The sequence below is a fragment of the Pocillopora damicornis genome, chromosome 5 (assembly GCF_964200805.1).
Source record: "Pocillopora damicornis chromosome 5, jaPocDami1.2, whole genome shotgun sequence".
NCBI classification, from domain to species: domain Eukaryota; kingdom Metazoa; phylum Cnidaria; class Anthozoa; order Scleractinia; family Pocilloporidae; genus Pocillopora; species Pocillopora damicornis.
The window spans coordinates 3,946,331-3,971,583 of record NC_142674.1 but is presented as its reverse complement, the minus strand read 5'-3'; the positions used below and the strand labels follow the sequence as shown (position 1 = coordinate 3,971,583).

The 25,253-nt window shown below is 38.1% G+C and overlaps 4 protein-coding genes and 1 long non-coding RNA gene across 8 annotated transcripts in view; 4 read left to right on the top strand and 1 right to left on the bottom strand.

Moving 5' to 3' along the window:
• Window positions 1–973: 973 nt before the first annotated feature.
• Window positions 974–6,239, top strand: LOC113682248 (caspase-3). Of its 2 annotated transcripts, none has more exons than XM_089206178.1 (3): window positions 974–1,165; window positions 3,387–3,440; window positions 4,035–6,239. In XM_089206178.1, exons 1-3 carry the CDS (start codon window positions 1,081–1,083, stop codon window positions 4,775–4,777), a joined length of 882 nt encoding a protein of 293 aa, XP_089062304.1. In that variant the 5' UTR covers window positions 974–1,080; the 3' UTR covers window positions 4,778–6,239. The 2 variants fall into 2 exon arrangements, with proteins under 2 accessions (XP_089062304.1, XP_027055203.2); XM_027199402.2 differs by lacking the exon at window positions 974–1,165 and adding an exon at window positions 2,051–2,255.
• A 3,196-nt stretch (window positions 6,240–9,435) lies between these two features.
• LOC149044774 (uncharacterized) lies at window positions 9,436–14,929 on the top strand. The gene is made up of 2 exons (XR_016186529.1): window positions 9,436–9,494; window positions 14,343–14,929. It is a non-coding gene; the product is annotated as an uncharacterized LOC149044774 (long non-coding RNA).
• On the top strand, window positions 9,525–11,606 carry LOC149044775 (uncharacterized). Its single transcript, XM_089206079.1, has 2 exons — window positions 9,525–9,871; window positions 10,271–11,606. The coding sequence occupies exons 1-2, from the start codon at window positions 9,750–9,752 to the stop codon at window positions 11,508–11,510; spliced, it is 1,362 nt and encodes a 453-aa protein (XP_089062205.1). The 5' UTR covers window positions 9,525–9,749; the 3' UTR covers window positions 11,511–11,606.
• On the bottom strand, window positions 11,548–13,542 carry LOC113684548 (uncharacterized). Of its 2 annotated transcripts, none has more exons than XM_089206080.1 (2): window positions 13,279–13,542; window positions 11,548–13,037 (listed from the first exon to the last, which is right to left on the bottom strand). In XM_089206080.1, exons 1-2 carry the CDS (start codon window positions 13,450–13,452, stop codon window positions 11,958–11,960), a joined length of 1,254 nt encoding a protein of 417 aa, XP_089062206.1. In that variant the 5' UTR covers window positions 13,453–13,542; the 3' UTR covers window positions 11,548–11,957. The 2 variants fall into 2 exon arrangements, with proteins under 2 accessions (XP_089062206.1, XP_089062207.1); XM_089206081.1 differs by having other exon boundaries at window positions 11,548–12,863; window positions 13,279–13,534.
• The window catches only part of LOC149044773 (uncharacterized), a 28,567-nt gene continuing 18,243 nt past the window's right edge, over window positions 14,930–25,253 (top strand). The window contains exons 1-3 of one of the 2 annotated variants that reach the window (XM_089206149.1): window positions 14,930–15,151; window positions 15,638–15,721; window positions 24,613–24,884. The gene's annotated coding sequence lies outside the window, so the exon portion shown is untranslated. Of the gene's footprint in view, window positions 15,152–15,637; window positions 15,722–24,247; window positions 24,885–25,253 lie in introns of those variants that run through there. The other variant, XM_089206150.1, reaches the window with a different exon arrangement.

Below are 25,253 nucleotides of genomic sequence, written 5' to 3'. Positions count from 1 at the left end.
CTGACGCTTCAAAATATTTACATTATCAGAGGCTCGTATAGTTTTGTCCAGCGAGTTAAAATCACTTACAGCATGATAGCCAGTTCTTTGTTTGCCCCAGTTTCTTTTAACGGATGGAATTTTGAGGTTTGCTTTATTTCTTGTGTTGTAACTATGCTGTTCTTGCTGAGTGACTAATGTTAGTTCGTGATGCGTGAGACCATTAAGACATTTATATACATGTACGCATCGGCGCTGGAAGCGCCTTTTTTCTAGTGTTAACCACTTCAGTGTAGTTAACGCATCAGACGCAGAGGAATACAGTGGTCGATCTAATATTATTTTAGCCGCCTTATTTTGAAGCACTTGCAAACTAGACATTAAAGTTACATTATGTTTGTCTCCCCAAACTAAATCAGCATACTCGAATAAGGGCATAACAAGGCTTTTATAAAAAAGGATGCGCGCCTTAAACGGTAACAAATGCTTAATGCGTCTAAGTAGGCCAAGCCTTTGATTAACTCAGTTGATAATACCAAATTATTATGTTTACAGTTACTTAATATGCATTTACTTGATTATCCCTCAATAGTTTAACAATCAACGTATAATGTGAATACCACGAAGTATTCCCAACAGTATCCATAAACCTGGCTAAGATTAAGCAGTTCTGACCTCTGACATGAGGGAGGTTGGGGGATGGGGAGGTAGAAGGTGGTCCTTCACCAGCATAGGACACGGTCATTTTCTCAAATATTAGTACTCTTTCTGGGATTAAAGGAGTAGACATATTTAGATCCCATAGCCTCCACCCATATCTTTTCCACGGCCATCTCTCACCTGATATCAACTAGCGCGGCAATTTTGCATGTAATCACGATTTGAATCGAAAACATAAACAAAACAGAAAGATGACTTGTGAGAAATTTTAAAAGCAAGAGTGTGACGCAAAACATGCCTGATTGCAGTCGGTGCAGCCCGCTGACCACAATAACATTGCCACTACTTCCGGATGCTACCCGTCTTCTTTCCAACATCACGAAACATCCTCGACAATTTCGTACACATCAGAAGTATTTTTGAGTGAAGCTTATTTCTGGTATGTCCAAGTTCAACATAATTGTAGAAAATTGTTCGCAGATTGTTGCTAGCGATTATGCCACCGTGCAAGTTGCACCACATGAAGGTAAGAATATTTATTAAGCAGCCGCCTGTTGCTATTTAATTTCATATGCAGTATTGTTTATTGAGTTTTGCTGAATTATCCCCACTCCTAAGAACATTCGAAAATTTGCACTATTTGCCAAGTGAACGTATCAGTTAAGCCAGATTTGGCGAAAAAATACATAGTAAACGCGACGCAGATTTTTCCCTCTATAATAAGTTTCCGTCGATTGCCAAAGTCTGAAATCGAAACTATCCACCCTCGAAAAATCGAAATAACCACACAAATGACGCTTTGTTACAGTCATAATTTTTTCTTTAAAAGAGAGGCCCATAAGGGCAACTGAAAGTAGAGAGCACCCTTTTTCCATCTCTAAAAAGAACCCATTTTATTCCCCTGGGCGCTTCCCGTTAGCATGTGGAAAGGGTTGCTTATGCATAGCCACCTCTCCCTCCAATCAGTAGGGACCTTAAGCAGTCAGGACGGCAACGCCAAGGAAGACTTCTATTAAAAAATGAAATTTCTACCTATAATTAGAATTTCAAAAATGGCTGCATGTGATTACCGTCTCATACAGCGCCACATCTCAACTTCAGCATAACGTATCAAAAAAGCGTTGAGTTCCAAATAGAAATTAAAATAATTTGCCGTCGCGGTTTCGGTTCGTAGACGACGCAAATTGTGGTGGTTTCACGTTGTTGTTTTGCATAGGACGGCTCAGAAATGTACAAACGCACGTGCTGAGCTATTGTTCTACCCATCATATCTTTTGTTTTTCCATGTCCTCGTTGCCGTCGCCGTCGTGGTTTGCTTAAGGTCTCTACAGGGGTCGGTCCCTCCTAAATGCTAAATTTCAGCGTGAAGACTTCGAACGAATAACTCTTACTTGGTGTTTTCCGCTGACCACTCACAATCCCATCCTTTCGTTTACTTCCGCTTCGCTCCGTCGTTTATCGTGAGAGTCGTTACTTTGGTCTTTACGCACCGTTTTTGACTGGAAAACCTTCTAGCATGTCCAAATTCAATGTAAATGTAGAACAGTGTAAAGGAGCTGTCGTGGTTGGTGATCATGCGAAACTGACTATTGGGCCGACTGGTAAGATATCAGAAGGTACGCAACTTTCTCTGTTTGTGAGGGAAGTTTTCGATCGGTGCTTCGACACATGAATCAGAATAATTCATAACTTGTGGCTTGTTCGAAATATGATGATAATCTTTCATTTAAATACGTTATTGTGGGAACAATATCAAACCTGATTTGATGTAGTTTAAAATCAAAGAAAATCGATTGAGTATCAATTGTTAGCCAAGTCAGCCATGTTACCGGCCCACATCACGGCAAATTGCCTCTTTCTCCACTTAATTTTTCCGCCTTCGTTATTTTTCAAACATTACTTCATTTCCTGTTCTCCCGCTCGAACTACATCATCTAAACTAAAATCTCGACGATGCAGTACACAGTTTTAATTCGTTCACTTCAACTCGAAAAAATCGGAAGGAGCTTGAAGAGTTATACTCCAGGAATTAATTAATACGGTGTCATTTATGATAACCTCATTTTACTCAGCATTTGGGCCCTTTCTTTTCATATGGGTTTCTGTTATACCGGTCAAAGATTTACTTACATCCTTGATTACTGAGAGAAACCTCCTAAGTGAAAATGAAATGAGAAAACCCCTTTCCAACTCCTAAAATAGCAACAACTTTGTAAAAGAGTAATCATGACGGTTGCATTTGCATTTATTTGCTTCACGAATCGCCTTCTTTTGAGATCTCAGGCTTAGGTAAACCGACTTTGAACAAATTGACCACAATTTTCCATTGTCTAGTTAGCCCTTTACACCCTCATATCAGTATAAATATTCTCCATGCCAGATGCCAGTCACTCTTGATATTGTATTGATATTATAGGGAGAGATTCTGTCTTGGTCTTAAAACCTTATTGATCAGAGAAGTGGCATGGAAAACCACAAGGCCTAGTCTGAGGTTTCACCTCAAAGTTTTGAATAATGTTGATGTCATTTTTATGATCAATAAGGTGAAATACATCAGAAAATTGTGTTTTGTGTTTTTTTTCAACATAGTAGGGATTATGAAGTATTGCCTTACATGTTGCGTGATTTCTGTTATCTGCAACCTAGCTAGCCTAGCTTGAAAATTTAGAAAGTTATTGTAGGAAGTCTACCTGATAGTAACCACAGATTATTACAAAGATAATTGACTGACTTTGTAACTTTGTTAGGAGTACTAAACCAAGAGCACACCCCAGAGCAAGCAGCAAGAACTAAAACTAGTCGTAAGTAGAGTTTATTTTTCAAGTTTACCTTTTCCAATGTCTGTTTTCTGGGTGGTCTGCCATTCATTTCTAAATATTTCAGCTCCAATAATGTAAATTAAGGTGAAATCTAACACTATTCTCCAAATTAAAATCTGGGTTAAATTTTTCAGACTTCTCATCTTTCTTTTGCTTAAAATTGTGTTAAGACTGTAAGGAGAATTTCCTTTATGGTCATGGTTGGTAGCAACAAAGTTAAAGGAGCTACTCCATAGTTTTACTATCTTAACCCTTTAACTCCCGAGATCTGATTGTTGATTGTCCCCTTTAGCTGTTACACATCTCCTTGTAAATTAGTTACAAGAATTTGGTATTTGATTAAGTAACCATTTTTACCTGATAAGTTTGTGTCTTCTCATAACCTGTTTGCTGGAATATGTATGGATGTTATAAGAGAAGTTACATGTTAATTACTTCTGGGAGTTGAAGAGTTAAAAAAGTAAAATCAGATCTTTTAATTGTCTCATATGTTTCCACTCTGTGCTTAGTCCTTCAATCCAAACAGAAACTTAGTCATTTGAATTCACTTATTCATTTCACTTATTTTTTTTCTAGCTCATGCACCTTTTCAAGAGTCTGGGGATGATATTGATTTAAAAGTAAAGTCTGGTTATGTGTTAGTAATTCATAACTACAGCTTCCCTAAGAGGGAGGAGGCTGTACGCCATGGGTCAGAGGAAGATGTGAAAAATCTTTGTAGCCTCTTTGATGATTTCAACTTCAAAACCCGAATTGTAAATAACTTGACTCAAAGTCAGATGGTGGAAATACTCAGTGAAACTGCAGAGAAAGACTTCAGCAGATATGATTGTTTCTTGTGTGTAATCCTCAGCCATGGTCTCAAAGATGGGATTCATGGAATTGATGATGAGGTGATTACAATTGAAGCAATCACTTCCAATTTTCGCCGAGATGCATGTCCTTCTCTTGAGGGGAAACCAAAAATATTTCTGATCCAAGCTTGCCGTGGCAATAGACAGGATAGGGTACCTATTGAGAGCGACAGTGAGCCTGTTCCATGTGCAAGCTCATCTCTTCCAGCTGATGCTGATTTTCTGATCTGTTTTGCCTCTGCCCCTGGTCACCAAAGCTACAGGCAGCCAGAGCTTGGTTCTTGGTTCATTTCAACAGTTGTGGCAATTTTTAAAGAGTATGCAGAAAGGGAGCATCTTATGGATATGATGCTGAGAGTCAACAATCATGTTGCAAATTATTTCAGCAAAACAGGCCTCAAGCAAATACCCTGCCAAGTCTGCATGCTGAGAAGGAAAGTGTATTTTAGTCCAAAATATAATTAACCCATCATGAAATGCTCATGACAAATTCTGTCTTTGTCGTGTATATGAATGTTTACTTAATATGTTTGTGTAATGAGAAAATTGTAGATGAAACATTGCCAGTGTACCTGTCCACTGGAGCTCAGAAGCGTGGTTACATGAACTTTGTTAAATTCTCCCACAGACCACATCAGTAACACTGTATATTATGCTACAGTGTAATATATACAGTCCAAAATTTTCAATCCTTGCTGTATGGATGAAGTCTTTGAAAAAAGCAATGCTGATGCAGGAGTTTTAGTCTTGTTGTAACAATAGTGGGCACACAAAGATAAACATGCTGTTCACTAAGTCATAGAGAAAATTGTAGGCGCTGTTCAAAGATCGTTGTAAAGCAGTGTCTGATTCAGGATTTCCACTCCTCAAGAAGAAATCAAACAACATTTAAACCAGATTCACTCCTTTGAACTGAGCAATGAGTTAGCTTTGGTAAGATAAGTTATATTGATATATGGTAAGGTAGTCCTGGACTGGGTTGTTCAAAACACAAGTAAAGTGTTGGTGTAAGTTTTAAATTTGGTTTTATAGCACTGCAAAATAATTTTTTGTTTGGATTTTTCTCCATCATTTTTTAGTCATAATGAGATAAAACCCAATAGAAGCCTAACTCTTATATGTACTCTTCTACACAAGAAATTGAAATCAATGTTTACTTTTAATCCTAGATTAACATTTACCCCCTTTTAAATAACCCAGCCCTGAGGTAAATCTGAGGGTTCCAATTGGTTCTTACATGGTCCAGATTTTGCCACACAAACCATCTTATGTGGTCATGAGATGTGTATCTATTTTTGCAAATGCTGGCAATTGGTGCAAGTACCATATACACTGTGTTAAGCTACTTGCTAACCTTGCTTGATCAAGCTGTACTGTAGAAAAATTAGCCCTCAATCATTTTTGTATGGACCTTGCTGTCCTTTGGCTGTAATTCTACAATATTGGGCCAGTACTGCCCTCACACTTCATTAATAAGAAATTATAGTTGGGATCATCCAAGACTGATATCTCAAAATTTTGGTAATTCTTCCACAATTTATTACCTCAGGTTATGCACCAGATATGGAATCTGCGTACAGTTTGGGCTTTTTTTTATCAACTGTCTTCTTAGTCTGATGTTTTTATCAATTTGAAGGAAAGTGGTCTGAAGCTAAACTCTAATTTCACATGAGTAGTGTGTTCTCCCTTTTCCAGCTGAGTGAAAACTTCAAAATTAAATTACATGGATAAATGTTGATGCAACCTTATTGCTATGCAAATGGTTATACTGTATGGTCATTCATTAGGGCTAAGTAGCATTTCAGTAAAAAATATACTTGTACTTGAAGCTTGGATTTATTGTTTCTTTAAAAAACAGTAGTTTTCCAATAAAACAAAATGCACATGCCTTTGGCAAATAAGTTCTAAATAAAGATTGCTCAAAGGACTTTGTCATAAGCCTTTATCTGTAATGATTCTCTCCTTAATCCTCCCTTCCCCCCTCCCCACCCCAGTGGAGGCAAATTTATATCTGGGTGGAGAAGGGTATATAATTCGTGTCAAGGTATCATATAGGCATCCACATATCCCACAATATTCACACTTATTTGGCAATAAAGTGCACCCTATAAATAATACCCCCTGTAAGTTCTTATCCCTTTAACTCTCAAAAGTGATTAACATGCAACTTTTCCCTAAAATATCTGTACATTTTTCAACAAACATGTTATGAGAATGTTCAAACTTATTAGGTAGAATTTGTTGCCTTGATCTTACACAAAATTCTCATAACTAATTTACAAGGAAATGTGTAGCAGCCAGAGGGGAGAATTAACCATCAGATCTCACAAGTTAAAGGGTTAAAAACTATTTTTCAGTCAAATACTGTTGTACACCCACAGACACCCCTGCATTTCTCATGAAGACCTTTGTTTATACCTATGGATAACTCATACTCATAGGTAACTCATTATACTCATAAAAATCTTTGTATACCTATGGCATGACTTCCTTGCCTGAACTATCAAAAAGGCCTAAATGGGTATATGGTAGAACCATGTTCACTCAAACTCACATTACTCAGAACCTCGCAGTAACTCAAACAAAATTTGTTTTCCCTTCACCCCATTATTTCAGTTATTTACTGTCAGCTAAGTTGAACCCTGTCTAACTCAAAGCATTGCTGATTTCCCTCAGGAGTTTGAGTCAGTGGGGTTCTGGCGTGTTATCATTCTGAGTACATTCTGTTCACCAGATATGACATGCTCTTTTACCTTGTTTTAGACCACTAGTCAAAGTAGCATTAGCAGTAGCATGAGGACTTGTGTGCTACTGGGTTTCAATGTTGATGGTGGTTGATAACTGTAATAGAGTATTTCCCTTGCAAACTGAATTCCTAGGAATTCTCAAAAATTCCCAATTATGCAAATGACCCTTGCAAACTGAATTCCCAGTTTTCTAGGAATTCCTAGGAATTCCCAACTATGCAAATTAACTCTGATTTAAGAAGCTTGGGATTACTGGGAATTTCTGGGAAAGGAAGACTCCAGTTTTGTGAGGACTTGGAATTCCTAGGAATTCTCAAACTACCTATAATTTAAGAAGGGTGGAATTCTTGGGAATTTCTGGGAATTGAATTTGAGGCAATTTAAATACCCTGTGGTCCACATAAGTTCTAAGAATTTCTCAATACCTTGAATGTGAAGGTTTCAAGGAAAGGAGTAATTTCAAAGGCTTAAAACTTTGGCTCAATTAAAAGTATGCTATACAAAACTTACCAAGCGATATACATACATGTATATGTTTATAACTTAAAGATCATGAAATTTATTAATCAAACTAAGTTTTAGTAAATCTCTACATTAATATGGATTTTCTCATGAACCAGCAGTCAATTATGTTAAATGGAAATTGCCAATTAATCCAATGTACTCATATCACAGATTTGCTTTCTAACCTCAAAGGACTCTTGGATTCCATGATCATAAAATATTTTTATTGTTATACAAATTAATGTCTCATGTTCACTGATGTGCCAAAATCATCAAACATTCATTAGCTGTTCCTTGGTACACAACTGCCACAATAATTAACAATAATTACATTGTTATCTAAACTTAAAGAACTTTGTTAGTTATAAATGTATTAGTTACTCCCCTAAACTACATTACGGGTTGCCGTTGTTAGAAAACCTTGGAACAGTCAAGCTCAGTTGCCTCAAACACTGTCAGAGACTTTTTGTTGACATTATTTTTAGTAGAAATTTCATGCCTTAGACAAACAAATTCAACACCTAATTAATCTTTCTTTTTTCATGATTGTTGTTGCTGTTTTTTTTTTCAGTTTTGTGCTCTGTTTTCATGACTTATTGCTGTAATTTGTTTTGCTGTTTTTATTCTTACAAAAATTTTTTGTAAGAGTTCCAATACTTGTGGATCATCCACACACTTTGAAAACATTTGGCATGCAGACAAGACAGAGGTAGTCAATGTTCCCTTTGAGAAAAAACACCTTTTAAATGGCGTCTTCAATTTACTTTACTTGAAACTCTGATCTGAAAATATTTGTCAACAAGACTTGTAAGTAGTGAGAAGTACAAACCAAGTTTCCTTTAATAACTTAATTTCTTAAATGTCTCAATCACTGGATCTCCCACAAAATATAACATCTTTTTATTTTTGGTGCAAAATACAAGTCCTTCTTGATATACAAATGAAAAGTGCAAGTCACACCAATAATAACAGCTCTAAAGTTTACTTGTTGTTCTTCTCTGTATGTCAGCTATCAACAAAATTGTTTTATACTTCGGACACTGCATAACTATTTGTGGACCAGAGTTCCAACGCACCTCTGTAATCGCATAAAGTTACTTCTGTCTCTTGTACAAATGTTTCTCCTTTGTAAGACGCACTCTACTCTGTTGTCATCACTGCTTTAAGTTCAGTGGAAACGACTGACTGAGGAATCGAGATGGCGGTGTTGGAACGTGTTTCTGAACGCTTGCCAAGGTCAAGCTTTGTAGATTTAGGTACTGGTACACTGGGATCATCTATGTATCTCTTATACTTCCTAATGTGGTATCCTTCTTTTATAAATATGAGGGTAAAAGACGCTTTGTAGTCGCATTCAAAACTGTGATTGGCTTAATTATTTCCCACCTTTGCCATGAACGCAACTCAAGTGAGTTTCTAGTCTTTGTTTCCTCGACAACTTTCGGCCACAAATCGTGCATTTGTAGTACGATCGATTCTTTTCGATTATTTCTACATAGAGTGAGCTCACATCATTACTTATATCACCGAGGTATCCATCGTCTAGAAGCAGAGAACCGTTCGGAGAAGTCAGAATAAAGTTGGGTAAAATTCCCGCACAGCCCCATACTGCATTATGCATCCAGTTCTTGAATAGAGAAAACAGTGACAAAAACAATACATTTCCATTGGGAAAAAAGATTTGTTTTACAATAGTATGGGGCTGTACGGAAACTTTACCTAAAGTTGTGCGCTTTTCTTAACACTGCAATCGGCAGGCCAGCGGATTCACTTTGCTAGCCAATGACAAGTCCTAAAAGATCCACGTGATCATGTCCGTGATCGGTAACAAAGAAGACTCCATTTGGCGCTCATCTTTGAATGTACTTTTCGGGGAGTTACTACATCACGGGCGACGAGCGGGGATAGAAAAAACAACCCAAATATGAGCGGTCAGCGGTGAAACACCTTGTATACTTCATATATAGAGTCCTAAAGTGTGACGTCACGTTGCCATGGGGCTAAAATTTCTGTTCTAAACAATCGAGCGCGTCCTACTGATAACCTATGCGTTGCTGAGGTCAAGTGTGTAATCATCGCTTGGAACGGTTCAAAGAAGCTTAGAATAAGGTTCAGTTACATTGTTATTAACGCTGTAGGTCATAGAAATCTAAAACTGAGAAACGAAGGCGATCGAAACGATTAAAATGGTGCACTGCTTTGCGCCTGATTGCAACCATCACTCGGAAAGTCACACGTGTAGCTTCTTCGGATTCCCTAGCAAGGAAAAAAAGCTGAAGGAATATAGAAGATGGATTCACCTACTGAGGTTAGTAAGAGTTTTATTTCAATACTTTTTCTGTCCAGGAGAAAAGTATGCTTACGCAATTTATTGCGGTTGTGGAGTCGCCATCTTTGTTATGAAACTGATTAAGCTTATATAAATCTTACTGATTTTTAGACTCCTTTTTCTTGTACTCCAACTTCAAAATCGGTTCCCTAGAAGCCACGAGCCAACATTTGACTCAATGACGGAAATCAGTTGTGAGAGCTTTTGGTGTGGTTGTTGATACTTAATGGTCACCCTGCAGTGTTAAAACAGGCAGATAGAGAACTGTCTTCTTAATTAGAAATTTTTATAAGATAGAAGCTGCAAGATAAAAATCCTCCGCTAATAGCACAGTAATCAGAAAGAATTATAAAGCTGAAATTATCCTTTTTGCTATAGGAGAGAAGACAGAGAGCCAGGAAAACATTCCAGAGTCTGTAGTTGCCATTTCAGAGAAGGAAAAAAAAGTAATGGTCCTGAGATTTTCAAGAGGAACCAAGACAAACTTTTCCCAGCAGAAGAAGCAAAGCCAAAAAAGAAAAAAATCGAATCACAACAGACCCTACAAGAAATGATAGAAGCTGCAAGGAAGAAAGAAGAACTTGAACAAGGCACCTCTGGCAGCGTGGAGAGACTTGAATCAACAAGAAAAGAAGTTATACTGGAAGCAGAGTTGGAGCAGGCAAAAAGGGAAATGATTGATCAAAGAGAAAAAAATTACTATGTGCAAAAACATTACACAGTTTCGAAAATGAGTGAGGAGGTTTTGAAGATGGAAACTGGGCTGCCAACAAAGGAAGTTTTTCAAATTGTTGTCAACTATGCAGCTAGGTTTAAACAATCCATCAATTACTTTGCTGGCTGGAGAGTGCAATCAATCAGTTTTGAAGAACAAATATTTATAACATTAATGAAAGTCAGACAGAATTACACAAATCTTCACCTTGCACAGTTATTCAATTGCAGTGTATCTACAATAGCAAATATTGTAACAACTTTCATTCATGTCTTACACTCAATTCTATTTATTGACCTCATGGCATCCATCCCATCTAGGGATAAGAACAAGCTGTGTGCCCCATCATCTTTTAGTCAGTTTGGTTCATGTAGAGTAGTGATAGATTGTACAGACATAGAGATTGCCACACCTGGGCTTATGAGCCAGCAGAATGCTACGTATTCAAATTATAGGGGAATGCATTCCTTCAAGGTTATTGTGGGTGTAGCGCCAAATGGTGTTATTACTTATGTCAGCAAACTTTATCCAGGGTCAATATCTGACAAAGCAATTGTGCAGAAATCAGGATTTTTAAATCACCTTACTGCTGGAGATATGGTCTTAGCTGACAAAGGTTTTGTTATACAGGATCTTGTACCAAATGGTGTTTCAGTAAATATACCACCTTTTTTAAACAATGGTACATTCACTGAGAGTGAAGCAAGGGCAACAGAAGTTATAGCAAAATGCAGAATTCATGTTGAGAGGGCAAATGCTAGGCTCAAAGATTTCAAGATTTTATCTTTTATTCCCTCATATTTACGTTGTCATGCAGATATAATATTTCAACTCTGTGCTTCACTTGTTAATCTGCAGTTTCCACTGATCAAAGAGGGCTGTGAAGGATATGAATTTGATTAATGAACTAATTATTTTTCATATAAGGAAAATTGAATACTTTGTAAAATACATGTTGATCTGTTTGTTTTATTCAAAAAGTAAATCTGCTATCATTGTTGAATTTATGGATGCATGTATAATTTCAGCCCAACAACAGTTCACTACAACAGAGCAGTACAGCTCAACTGTGAAACAATGAAGTGCAAAAACTGTAACTGTTTCTAAAGTTAGTTTGAGTAAACCAGGAGAGCCCTGTTGGGATTTGAAGATCTGTGTTCCTAAAGTTACTAGAGTGAACTTAAAAGTACACCTGAGCTCCCAATACCCTCCATCTGAAAAGCCTCCCTATCTCAAGAAATTCCACAACAACATGCCATCAGTGAAGACTAAACACCAAAGGGCTCCTAATGATTCCTGAAAATTATTATTTCTTAAAAAATAATTACATGCAGTAATAGATCTGGAAACCTATAATTGTCCCTCTACAACCTTTGGGAAGAGGTGTTCAAAATAAAACTGAGTAAGCTTAGAAATGTTTCCACTCCAGCCTTCATCCTTTGCTATTTTCAAAACAACTACATCTTTAGATGTCCACACAACAAAATAGCAAAGCTTCCTTTGAGCAAAATGTATCTCCCCTTGGACCTGATGCCAGTAGACATGTTCTTCCTTTAAAGCATACTGACCACTTTCAGTTTTTTTCAAGCAGAAATTGGGGGAGATATTCACTGCCTCTTCCATTGTCATATTCCTTTCGGTGTAGGGACACTTGACCTCCAAAACAGAGTCTTCATCCACAATTCCATCTGGGGAAGCACCAAGAATCCCAGAGCCATCCAGCCATAACCCAGTTTCCTGTACAGTTTTTGCAGTTAAATTGGTAAATGCCTTAATCGCTTCTGCCTCATTGTTTACCCCCCATTGTACTGCCTTAACTCTTGATATGTCATACTCTCCAAGGAGCCGTTTGAGAAGTGAAGGGGTCACTCTTTTGGCATGCAGAACGGATCCAAAATTGCTTGCTGTAAGCCGTCCCCTCCTTGCAAGATGCCAGGTTGGGTTGTCTCGTTGGCCTACAGTTATCTGACTGACTAACAGGATATCTGCTTCTGTGAGTTTGGCTTTCCGAACCAAACAGTCCAATTGTTGCTGTGTACCTCTTGTTTGGATAAACTCCTCTGAGTAGATGATTTCCTCAATTGTTGGCACAGGCAATTTGGCTTGGGGAGCAGGCTCTGGGCACATGAGCCAGCAAAGACCAGTGAACCTCCCATATGCCTTTAAGCTTCCATATAGTGCCTGACGATCTTCTGTGTTGGGAGATCGAGTAATCGCCACATAATTCTTTGGCAGAGGGAACAGTTCTTCGACTGCCTGTAAAGACAGGGAGGTATTAGACTTCTTTTTCCTCCACTGACATTCAATATCTGTGCGGCTTAAGTTGTGAATCCCATTTATAAAAAGAGCCGCCGCGTGACTGCATTTGAATTTTCCCTTTGGACATTCACACTCCGTGGATTTTATGTTGAAGTGGTCATCCAGGTAAATCTAAGTGGTAATTAAGATAAAAGTTCAAACAAGGTGAACTCATAAATGTCTTGGTAACACTATTTCATATGAATCATAATCTGTACGATTTAAGCCTCAGCCTGGCTTTTTTGATGAGGGAAATCGACAAGATCGAAAATATATATTTCTAAATTGGGGGAGTAGATAACAAGAAGGTACTTAAAAGATATTTAAAAATATTCCTTAGGCTTCTTAATGCGATTGGTGGCTCTAAACTCACCGTGACTCGATAGACCTTTTTCTTCATACTTGCTTGAACCTCACCGCGTAAAATACCCTGATGGTAAGAAAATGACTCAATGTGTTCAGATCTGTAATGATTTTCTCCTCGTTCGATTGACTTCTTTTCTTCAGCGAAGAAAGATATCAGTGCAGCGATTGAAAGCGACGCCATTTTGGCTCTGAGCACGTTTGTTTAGAACAGAAAATTCTGCTCCCATGGTAACGTGACGTAACGGCTTTAGAACTCTATAGACATATAATTTGTTGTTCCAGAGACAATCGTGTTGTAAAGCCGAAATGTTAACAGTTTACTTCACAGTTTAAGCAATTTTTCAAAAGTGTTGATTGAACTCATATCTTTTACTGCTTTAATAAACAATGGAGGCTTCGGAGAGGGAGTCAGAGGCATTTGGAAAGGCACCAAGAATAATTATATATATGGTTTGTAGCTAGCTGCGTGACGAAAAAAAATTATCATGATTTCCGGTTATAAAAAATGTCAATCAAATTTGGCAGGAACTTGGTTTTCGCACTGTAGTTTGCTTTTCCTGGAAGATTTTGCCATGGATGAAGACCAAAAGCCAACAATGTTAAGATATTTAGAGATCGACTTTTTGAAAGAACATCTCAATGGCTTTTCTGTTGAAGGCAATTATTGTTTTGGATATTTCGAGGGAAAGATAGATTTTCACGAGCGTCAATGGTGCAGAATCGTAACTTGATGGAGCCAACAGTGAACAACATCCCAGAATTCAAACTTTGTGATTTTTTTCTCGGCTTAAACGCTAAGTCAGTTTTTCAATTGAATAGGAAGAAAAACATTTCGAACGGAAAACAGCATTATTTGCGCGTGTGGATCTTTTGAGAAAAGGTCTCCTAAACGAGTGGTCTTGATTGTAAATATTTAAGGAATGGTAAATACATTAGCCTTAACATGGCTGTTTCTCGAAGCTCAGTGTTTTCCTACTTGCCTTTTTTCCACGTGAATTGGGGGCGATTGAATAGATATAACATGCAGTAAAAGAACTTCAGCTGATAGAAATTTTAAATTTCTCATCTTAGGCTGTGGATACAAAATTCAAGTGAAAAGGAAGCCAACTGTGATTAATGCTTTGAACAAGTCAAGATACGTTTTTTTCGTCACACAACAAGTTACATAACGTGAATATCATTCTTCTTGATGCCTTTCCCGGTGTCACCAATGCCTTTCCCGATGCCTCCGTTGGTTAATAGAGCATTAAAAGTATTGTTCCAGTTAAAGCTAGAGGAAAATTGCTTAACTTTTTAAGTAGCGAAGTGTAACTTGGTAACATTTCGGCTTTACAACACGATTGTTTTCTGCAACTACAAAACGTACATTTAATTCTTCTTGGTACCTTTCGGATGCCACCGATGCCTTCATTGTTTATTAAAGCAGTAAAAGATATATGTACAATCAACACTTTTGAATTGCTTAACATTTTATTTAGCGAAGTAAACTGTTTACACTTCGGCTCTACAACACGATTGTTTCCTGATACTACAAATGATCTGTCTATATATGACTGTCTATATATGAAGTATGAAAGTTGTTTCACCGCTGACCACTCGTATTTGGGTCGTTTTTTCTATCCCCGCTCGTCGCCCGTGATGTAGTAACTCCCTACTTTTCGTCGGTTGATCGCTTTTCTCAACTGTTTTGCTTAATATAACATTTCTAAAGATAGCTTTTATTGTGGTTCAATGGGAAAACGAGAACAGCGTGAGTGTTGTAAAAGAAGAGAAAGTCGTTGGCGCCGTGGAGTTAAAAGAAGGGACAACAGTTGACATATTGACTAGTACAAACAAGGGTCGAGTGGCCATCTGTAAGGCTACGATTTTGAAAGTTTGTGGTGAGTAAACATTGCGATATTCGTTACGGGATCAAAATCTTATTAAGGAATAGATGTAACGGGTTAAATTAAGCTTACATAACGCTCGGTGCAACTGAAACTAGAATAATTCTGAGAATCGAATCGGTCACTTGCATGCTGCAGTTTCTTAAGCTTATGCTTTACAATGAAATAAATCTATCAGTAAGGTTTCAAGATTCCTTTAGTCACGATTGGGAACATTCAAGATTCATAATAGAAACTGTTATTAAACAAACCTTATTACATAAAGAAGCCCTCCTTGGTAAAAACAATAATGTGTTCAGCCCTTTTCTAGTAAAATCTATGGGAGAGATGTACTAACTCCAATATAAAAGTCACTCAATATAACAGAGATTTCTTAATTTGAGAATCCAATGAATGCCCTTTTCCTTATAGCCATCTTAAAGGCCTGGTCTGAGCTTAAATATATATTTTTTTTTCAAATTCCGATGTTATGGAATCCAGATACAAAATGGTCAAGCTTCTTGTAGACAACCTCATTCAAGGCCAACTCATTGTGAGCCCAGGGAAAAAAAATACAAACAGCAAGTAAGTTTGCAGTTTAGGATAACTTAATTCCAACTTATTGTTACAGTTACAACAAGATTTTAATTAAAAAATCAATTTTATTTATCTGTAATTAACCCCTTCACTCCCAAGAGTGCTTGGTTTTCAAATATAATTTAAGATATTGTATTTTATGAAAAAAGAATCAACAGATTTTATTCACAATTTGTGTCAAACCAAATTTAATGATTGATTAGGACTATTTTATATGAATAGCTGTAGTCAAGGATTAATCCGTATGAAGTTTTCAAGAAAAGAAAAATAAATCAAATTCCATCCTAATATTACCACATGTTGATGTTAATAATTAATCAAAAATATTTTACACATAAGCCTTAATTAAGCTTGTAAATAAAGTTCATTGAATACTTGAATTTTAGCTAGGTTTTTTTAATTTAAAGTATTTATTTTATATCATTAGCCTCAAATTTTTCCTTAAAATTCCCAGTAATTCTTAAACATTCCCAAAAATTTTCTGAAAATTCCCAGAAATTCCTGGGAATTTTTTAGATTTACTGCTTTTCAGGGAAAGTCATTGGTGCTCTGAGTTGGAATTCCTAGGAATTCCTAGGAATTCCAAGTCCTGTTAGCTATAAACTTGGAATTTCTGGGAATTTCTAGGAATTTCTAGGTTTTTAGAACCAGAGTTGTTATAGTTGGCAATTCCTAGGAATTCTAAGGAAAAAATTCCTAGGAATTCTAAGGAAAAAATTCCTAGGAATTCCAAAATCAATTTCACAAGGGTTGATATGCAAGTGGCAAAGAGTGAAAGAACCACTGGTTCAGATATTTTTCCCATGGAGTTAAATAAGAAGGGACTGGATAGACATAGCAAGTAGAAAACTACATTCAAGAAAGGAAGCACTCTTCATTTGTGTAATAATATAAAACATTGCATGTCAATGTGTAAGTTGTGCACTGTATTTATGCTATTAAGTACACATTAAAAGAGTAGAGAATACCCAAATCCCTGGTGAATTGGAAACCCATTCCTATGTGGAGTTAGAATACAATATATTTAGAGCTACTGTATATAATAGATAACAATCATGTAACTGGAAGATGAAAAAGCTTGTCACTCTCAAGCGCAGTCTAAAATTGATGGGGATACGTATCCCTAGTGTTATGGGTATCCCTTCTGTTCTAGAATATTTCAGCAATTTCCAGGGTACACAGTATATCACAACCATGTTCATCACGTCATTAGGGGAAATAATAAGAGTTCTTCTTTTTCCAACAGTGCTTAAAATAAGAGGGATTGATATCTAAATCCCTACTGATTTGGATATTCCTTCCAACATTGAGTATTTCTCAATTTGTATGAAACACGATGTATTTGTTTCTATGACGTACAGTGGATTACAATCATATTCATGGGAGAGTAAAATGGGGTGTCTGCAAAACGAAGACCCTAATTTTTTTGCCCGAATAAGGCACGGACAGTTAAAAAACTAACCCAAAGCGTTCCTCAGCACAAACCGATGTGAAATTAACAGGGGTCTTCGTTTTGTAGAAAAGCCCCCCCTAAATCTACAAAACGAAGACCCTTGCTAAAACGCTTTGCCAGACCCATGGGAAGGAAGAATCTATTATACGTTGCCGATTTCAACCGCGCGCGACAAAAAGGGGTGCATCAGTTGTCTAGACTGATGCGGTTTTAAATCGCAAAGGAGGCCAGCTTAGGGGGTGCAGGACTTGTACAGCATTAAAGTATTTTTGTAACACGAGGTATTTCACAATTTCTAGCTGATCTTAAGCTTCCCATTATGTAGTAATTTTACAGCATGTAGGAAATATTCAGTACTCTGCTTAATACTAGGAAAGTTACTAGAGATAGTAGCATTCACAATTTGTAGTGGCAGCAGCAACATTGGCTATTAGCCTGGCAATTTTACTTATTCTCAAAAAGGCAAAGGGAGTGAAATAAATATTTGAACTAACGTCATGGTTGATAATTTATGCCGTTCAGTAGCATAGCGTGATGATGCGACAATTTTAAAGACTTGGCTGTGACCTAATAGCAAAATGATTTAGTCTTAGGATAGGTGATAGAAAGCACACATTGTTTTTTTTTTCTTTTTTTTTGTGGGGGCGGCTAAAACAGTTCAAACGTTTCAGTGTATCAGTCAAAAAATAGGCCTGATTGTGTCAGAAAGCAGCTTCGGTTGTGATGGATCGCCAACTTTGTGACAAAAACACTTTGTCAGACGCCAATTGACGCGAAATCAAGGGGGTCTTCGTTTTGTAGAAAAGACCCCCTGAATCTACAAAACGAAGACCCTTACTAAAACGCTTTGTCAGACGCCAATAGACGCGAAATCAAGGGGGTCTTCGTTTTGTAGAAAAGACCCCCTGAATCTACAAAACGAAGACCCTTACGTAAACGCTTTGTCAGACGCCAATAGACGCGAAATCAAGCGGGTCTTCGTTTTGTAGAAAAGCCCCCCTAAATCTACAAAACGAAGACCCTCACTTAAACGCTTTGTCAGACGCCAATTGACGCGAGATCAAAGGGGTCTTCGTTTTGTAGAAAAGACCCCCCTAAATCTACAAAACGAAGACCCTCACTTAAACGCTTTGTCAGACGCCAATAGACGCGAAATCAAGGGGGTCTTCGTTTTGTAGAAAAGACCCCCTAAATCTACAAAACGAAGACCCTCACTTAAACGCTTTGTCAGACACCAATAGACGCGAAATCAAGGGGGTCTTCGTTTTGCAGAAAAGACCCCCTGAATCTACAAAACGAAGACTCTCACTTAAACGCTTTGTCAGACACCAATAGACGCGAAATCAAGGGGGTCTTCGTTTTGTAAAAAAGACCCCCTAAATCTACAAAACGAAGACCCTCACTTAAACGCTTTGTCAGACGCCAATAGACGCGAAATCAAGGGGGTCTTCGTTTTGCAGAAAAGACCCCCTGAATCTACAAAACGAAGACCCTTACTTAAATGCTTTGTCAGACGCCAATAGACGCGAAATCAAGGGGGTCTTCGTTTTGTAGAAAAGACCCCCTGAATCTACAAAACGAAGACCCTTACTAAAACGCTTTGTCAGACGCCAATAGACGCAAAATCAAGAGGGACTTCGTTTTGTAGAAAAGACCCCCTGAATCTACAAAACGAAGACCCTTACTAAAACGCTTTGTCAGACGCCAATAGACGCGAAATCAAGGGGGTCTTCGTTTTGTAGAAAAGACCCCCTGAATCTACAAAACGAAGACCCTTACTAAAACGCTTTGTCAGACGCCAATAGACGCAAAATCAAGAGGGACTTCGTTTTGTAGAAAAGACCCCCTGAATCTACAAAACGAAGACCCTTACTAAAACGCTTTGTCAGACGCCAATAGACGCGAAATCAAGGGGGTCTTCGTTTTGTAGAAAAGACCCCCTGAATCTACAAAACGAAGACCCTTACTAAAACGCTTTGTCAGACGCCAATAGACGCAAAATCAAGAGGGACTTCGTTTTGTAGAAAAGACCCCCTGAATCTACAAAACGAAGACCCTTACTAAAACGCTTTGTCAGACGCCAATAGACGCGAAATCAAGGGGGTCTTCGTTTTGTAGAAAAGACCCCCTGAATCTACAAAACGAAGACCCTTACGTAAACGCTTTGTCAGACTCCAATTGACGCGAGATCAAGGGGGTCTTCGTTTTGTAGAAAAGACCCCCTAAATCTACAAAACGAAGATCCTCACTTAAACGCTTTGTCAGACGCCAATAGACGCGAAATCAAGGGGGTCTTCGTTTTGTAGAAAAGACCCCCTGAATCTACAAAACGAAAACCCTCACTTAAACGCTTTGTCAGACGCCAATAGACGCGAAATCAAGGGGGTCTTCGTTTTGCAGAAAAGACCCCCTGAATCTACAAAACGAAGACCCTCACTTAAACGCTTTGTCAGACGCCAATAGACGCCAAATCAAGGGGGTCTTCGTTTTGTAGAAAAGACCCCCTAAATCTACAAAACGAAGACCCTCACTTAAACGCTTTGTCAGACGCCAATAGATGCGAAATCAAGGGGGTCTTCGTTATGTAGAAAAGACCCCCTGAATCTACAAAACGAAGACCCTTACTAAAACGCTTTGTCAGACGCCAATTGACGCGAAATCAAGGGGTCTTCGTTTTGTAGAAAAGACCCCCTGAATCTACAAAACGAAGGCCCTCGCTAAAACGCTTTGTCAGACACCAATTGACGTGAAATCATTTGGTCTTCGTTTCATTTGTATAAAGGACCGTGTGAATATGCAAAACGAATCAAATATTGTTTATTTGTGGCTATTCAATTCTGGAATTATAGAAACTACACACATGGAAAATGTCTTCAATCCCTGATAGAACTAACAAACTGTTATATCTTGATTTCTATTTAAAGAACATTAACAAAACCAATGTAAACAACAATGTGCTAATTATCTAACTGCAGTTTGAAATTAAAATCCCCTTTAACATATTTGTACTGACGTAGACAGGCACGGGTGTTCTCCTCACTAATGACATAAGCTAGTATATACGAGGAACTAATTCATACTGGAAAAAATGACTGCTTCCTTCATTTACAGGGCTATCATTCTATAAACAGCAACTACAGGAGAAAAAAATGGTACTCATTTTTCCCTCGGAGTTTCTCGTTTTACAAGCTCGCCTACAAAACTTGGCAGAAAAGCTTAGAGAAATATGAGCATATAACCAAATGTATAAGGCCTATTCCGCCAATTATATTATTAAAGATCAGTTTTGAGTCACGCAAACATGCACAGAACTAAACTTCCTTTACAAAGTATATGTCATTTTCCCAGTGTCTCCTTGTTTATAATCCTTGTCTGGAAGCGATAAAATTTGTGGCACAACGTACAGACACCTCGGTATCACTGCTTCTATTTATGAGATTACAGGCAAGATAACCACAGTTACTAAACTCTTTATTAGATCATGACTAAAACACCACACAAGTACCACGAGTAACATACGAGGAACATACGGGTACATACGGATACATACGACTAACATACGACTGAAATACGACTAACATACGGATACATACGCATACATACGAGTACATACGAATACATACGAGCTAGTACCAGACGAACAGGTTTCAGTGATACGAATGTTTTCCATCTAAAGAAAGCACTAATCAGGAGGGGGGAGGTTTGATGGATTCTCCAAGGTTCAATTTAGTTGCAGTAAAATAAATTCACATGGGGTGAAAAACCTTTAGCTTGCCTTACAAGATGACATAATTTTTCGATGGCGCTGACGTCGTATGACGTTATCGGATCCACCATCTTGATCTCACTAATTCAGCTTAGATTGGTTATGAGAAATGGCAAAAAAATCTGTGCAAAATCAATGTGCGTCTAAAAAAGGATTAATTTTGTAATTTCTTGTTCGAAACTAAAGCAATTATGTTTAAAATGTCGAATTTTGGGAACAGTTGACGCATCAAAATTTCCGCAAGCAATGCATCAACAGCATAGAGTAAATCTCCTTTCAGAAATTTGCAAAACCTGAGAGGGGTGGCATCCAACCCTTTCTCCCGCCATTTACAAAACCCTGAGGGGGTGGCGTCCAACCCCCTCTCCCCCACACATACACACATAACTACACAATTCACGTCGGAGGGTCCGAGGCGTCTGGATATTTCGCATCGAAATGTCAGGAATTACAAAGCTCTTAAAAAGTGAGAAATTTACAAGTCAAGTGAGGGCAACAAGAGTTCCAATTAAAAAGAGTTTTTCAAATAAAGACATTCAATTATGACCCAAATAAGACCAAATAACGCTCCCCGTCTTCCTTAGTGCTTTAAATTATTTGTTTACTCGCAAACAGTTTTAGCAACGGTCTTTACTTTTTTTAAACGGAAAACAAAAGCCCCAGTTATTTCGCGTCAATTGGCGGCTGACAAAGCGTTTTTGTCCAAAAGTTGGCGATCCATCACAACCGAAGCTGCTTTCTGACACAATCGGGCCTATTTTTTGACTGATACACTGAAACGTTTGAACTGTTTTAGCCGCCCCCACAAAAAAAAAAAACAACACCAATATGTGCTTTCTATCACCTATCCTAAGACTAAATCATTTTGCTACAGTATTAGGTCACAGCCAAGTCTTTAAAATTGTCGCGTCAGTCTTCACGCTATGCTACTGAACGGCATAAATTATCAACCATGACATTAGTTCAAATATTTATTTCACTCCCTTTGTCTTTTTCCTGCCTGGGTTTACAGAGACTTTTTTTTCGCGCACGGTTGAAATCGGCAATGTATAATAGATTCTTCCTTCCCAGGGGTCTGACAAAGCGTTTTAGCAAGGGTCTTCGTTTTGTAGATTTAGGGGGGGTTTTCTACAAAACGAAGACCCCCTTGATTTCGCGTCAATTGGCGTCTGACAAAGCGTTTAACTAAGGGTCTTCGTTTTGTAGATTTAGGGAGTCTTTTCTACAAAACGAAGACCCCCTTGATTTCGCGTCAATTGGCGTCTGACAAAGTGTTTTTGTCACAAAGTTGGCGATCCATCACAACCGAAGCTGCTTTCTGACACAATCAGGCCTATTTTTTGACTGATACACTGAAACGTTTGAACTGTTTTAGCCGCCCCCACAAAAAAAAAAAAAGAAAAAAAAACAATGTGTGCTTTCTATCACCTATCCTAAGACTAAATCATTTTGCTATTAGGTCACAGCCAAGTCTTTAAAATTGTCGCATCATCACGCTATGCTACTGAACGGCGTAAATTATCAACCATGACGTTAGTTCAAATATTTATTTCACTCCCTTTACCTTTTTGAGAATAAGTAAAATTGCCAGGCTAATAGCCAATGTTGCTGCTGCCACTACAAATTGTGAATGCTACTATCTCTAGTAACTTTCCTAGTATTAAGCAGAGTACTGAATATTTCCTACATGCTGTAAAATTACTACATAATGGGAAGCTTAAGATCAGCTAGAAATTGTGAAATACCTCGTGTTACAAAAATACTTTAATGCTGTACAAGTCCTGCACCCCCTAAGCTGGCCTCCTTTGCGATTTAAAACCGCATCAGTCTAGACAACTGATGCACCCCTTTTTGTCGCGCGCGGTTGAAATCGGCAACGTATAATAGATTCTTCCTTCCCATGGGTCTGGCAAAGCGTTTTAGCAAGGGTCTTCGTTTTGTAGATTTAGGGGTGCTTTTCTACAAAACGAAGACCCCTGCTAATTTCACATCGGTTTGTGCTGAGGAACGCTTTGGGTTAGTTTTTTAACTGTCCGTGCCTTATTCGGGCAAAAAAATTAGGGTCTTCGTTTTTCGGTCTTCGGTCTTCGGTCTTCGGTCTTCGGTCTTCGGTCTTCGGTCTTCGTTTTGTAGACACCCGAGTAAAATGGACTCTGCTTTGTGTACTCTTAGCCTAAAATACAAGGGGATAACCACATCTCTAGTGTTTAAACTTTTAAAGAATATTTTGGCAGTTCCCAGAACACAAGTGTTTTGGGTAACTCGGTGATACCCAAAAGGGAGTTACTACATCACGGGCGACGAGAGGGGGAAGAAGAAGAGACCAAAATGCGAGTGGCCAGTGGAGGAAACAAATTTAATACTTCATATAGAGACATATCAGTTATAGTTGTGGAAAACAATAGTGTTGTAAAGCCGAAATATTAACAGTATACTTCGCTAAATAAAATGTTAAGCAATTTTTCAAAAGTGTTGATGGCACATATATCTTTTACTGCTGTAATAAACAATGGAGGCATCGGAAAAGGCATCGGTGGCATCTGGAATGGCACCAAGAAGAATTATATTTACGTTTAGTAACTTGCAAAAAACAATCGTGTTGTCAAGCCAAAATGTTACCAGATTATACTTCGCTACTTAAAAAGTTAAGCAATTTTTCAAACGCTTTGACTGAAATAATATTTTTACTGCTATATTAACCAACGGAGGCATCGGTGACACCGGGAAAGGCATTAAGAAGAATGATATTTACGATATGTAACTTGTTGTACAACGAAAAAAAGTATCTTGACTTGTTTAAGGCGTTAATCACAGTTGGTTTGCTTTTCACTTGGATTTTGCAATCTCGATTTTCGATTCCGGAAAAATGAAAAGCTATGCAACTCTAAAAACTTCGTTCTAGTATTTACAAGCCATAGTTAGCGGCTATACGGGGGCCAACGACCATAAAAGGCTTGGCCAGACCTACGAATAGGAACAGGTGAAGTTGCGAAAAGTTTGAAAATTTTTTGGGGCAAGGTGGTAGAATTCATTTGGGGACTATGGTTTTGGTTTTCTTTTCTTCGTCGCGCACGCCACGCAGCAAGTTACAAAACGTAAATATAATTCTTCTTGGTGCCTTTCCGGATGCCACCGATGCCTTTTCCGATGCCTCCATTGTTTATTACAGCAGTAAAAGATATATGTGCCATCAACACTTCTAAAAAATTACCTAATATTTTATTTAGAGAAGTTTACTGTCGATATTTCGGCTTTACAACACTATTGTTTTCCACAACTATCACTGATATGTCTCTATATGACGTATTAAATTTGTTTCCCGCTGACCACGCGTATTTCAATCTTTTTTTCTTCCCCCGCTCGTCGCCCGTGATGAAGTAGGGACCTGGTCAGCATATGCTGACCTAGGGACCTACCCAAACACTGTCAGTCTGTGACACTACAACTTCCGTTTCGTGCGTCATCACCGGTTAACTCGTTCCTAGTCTACGAACGTACTTCAAAATCAAAATAAGATCTCTTTGGGACTCGAAAAAAGCGTGTTTTACCCTTTTTTCACAGCTTGTCATCTCTCGAAGTTGATTTGTACATATGCTAAGCTAACAAACCAAGGAAAGAAAAATTTTGTTTTAAATGTTTTGATTTGTTTTATTTCTTGAGACTGAATGATCATGTGACTGTGAGACTGTGCTGAAAAAGCCACTTCCGTTCTGCGTACGCACGTTATCAGCCCCATCGAACACAAGGTTTCCCGGAAATGTTTATTTTTTCTGACGTGACTTAGGGATATTCGCAACGAGCAGATGCCTGAATCGTGTCATCCACAGAAGAGGATCAGTTTCATAAAGAAGCGTGTGAATTGTCAACAGCTCCAACCAAAGAGTGTAATATGTACATGCCTTGTTGTGTGTTCCTCACATTTCTGAGAAGAGGTTAGTATGCAAACCCTTGCACACCGAAACGTTTAAGTTGCCAATGTTTATAGTTTTTGTCGATCTTCGTGAAATATCCTTTCAAATAAAAATGTTATCGTTGTTGCTCGTGGAAAGTTGCAGTGAGAGAGAGGTAGATGTCATTTTTTTTGCTTTGCGTCTGTAGATGTGCACACATCACCGAGGTAGCAGCGAACGTGCGGACTGTTCGATTTGCTATCCTCTGTACCCTTTATATCTCTGTCCACAAAGTTCTCTTAGTTGCAATCCCTTCTGTTGACGTCACTTCGTCTCGTACTGTCTTAATCTTAGGAGCAACTACACAATACATGGCCATTTTTGAAGGAGCATATATCCAGTGGCTCGTTT

Coding starts and splice junctions, on each gene's coding strand:
- LOC113682248 (XM_027199402.2), top strand. CDS start 2,156: ATGTCCAAATTCAATGTAAATGTAGAACAGTGTAAAGGAGCTGTCGTG. Junction 2,256..3,386: donor GACTGGTAAGATATCAGAAG/GTACGCAACTTT, acceptor TAACTTTGTTAG/GAGTACTAAACCAAGAGCAC. Junction 3,441..4,034: donor AGCAAGAACTAAAACTAGTC/GTAAGTAGAGTT, acceptor TTTTTTTTCTAG/CTCATGCACCTTTTCAAGAG.
- LOC149044775 (XM_089206079.1), top strand. CDS start 9,750: ATGGTGCACTGCTTTGCGCCTGATTGCAACCATCACTCGGAAAGTCAC. Junction 9,872..10,270: donor AGATGGATTCACCTACTGAG/GTTAGTAAGAGT, acceptor TTTTTGCTATAG/GAGAGAAGACAGAGAGCCAG.
- LOC113684548 (XM_089206080.1), bottom strand. CDS start 13,452: ATGGCGTCGCTTTCAATCGCTGCACTGATATCTTTCTTCGCTGAAGAA. Junction 13,038..13,278: donor AAAAGGTCTATCGAGTCACG/GTGAGTTTAGAG, acceptor ATTACCACTTAG/ATTTACCTGGATGACCACTT.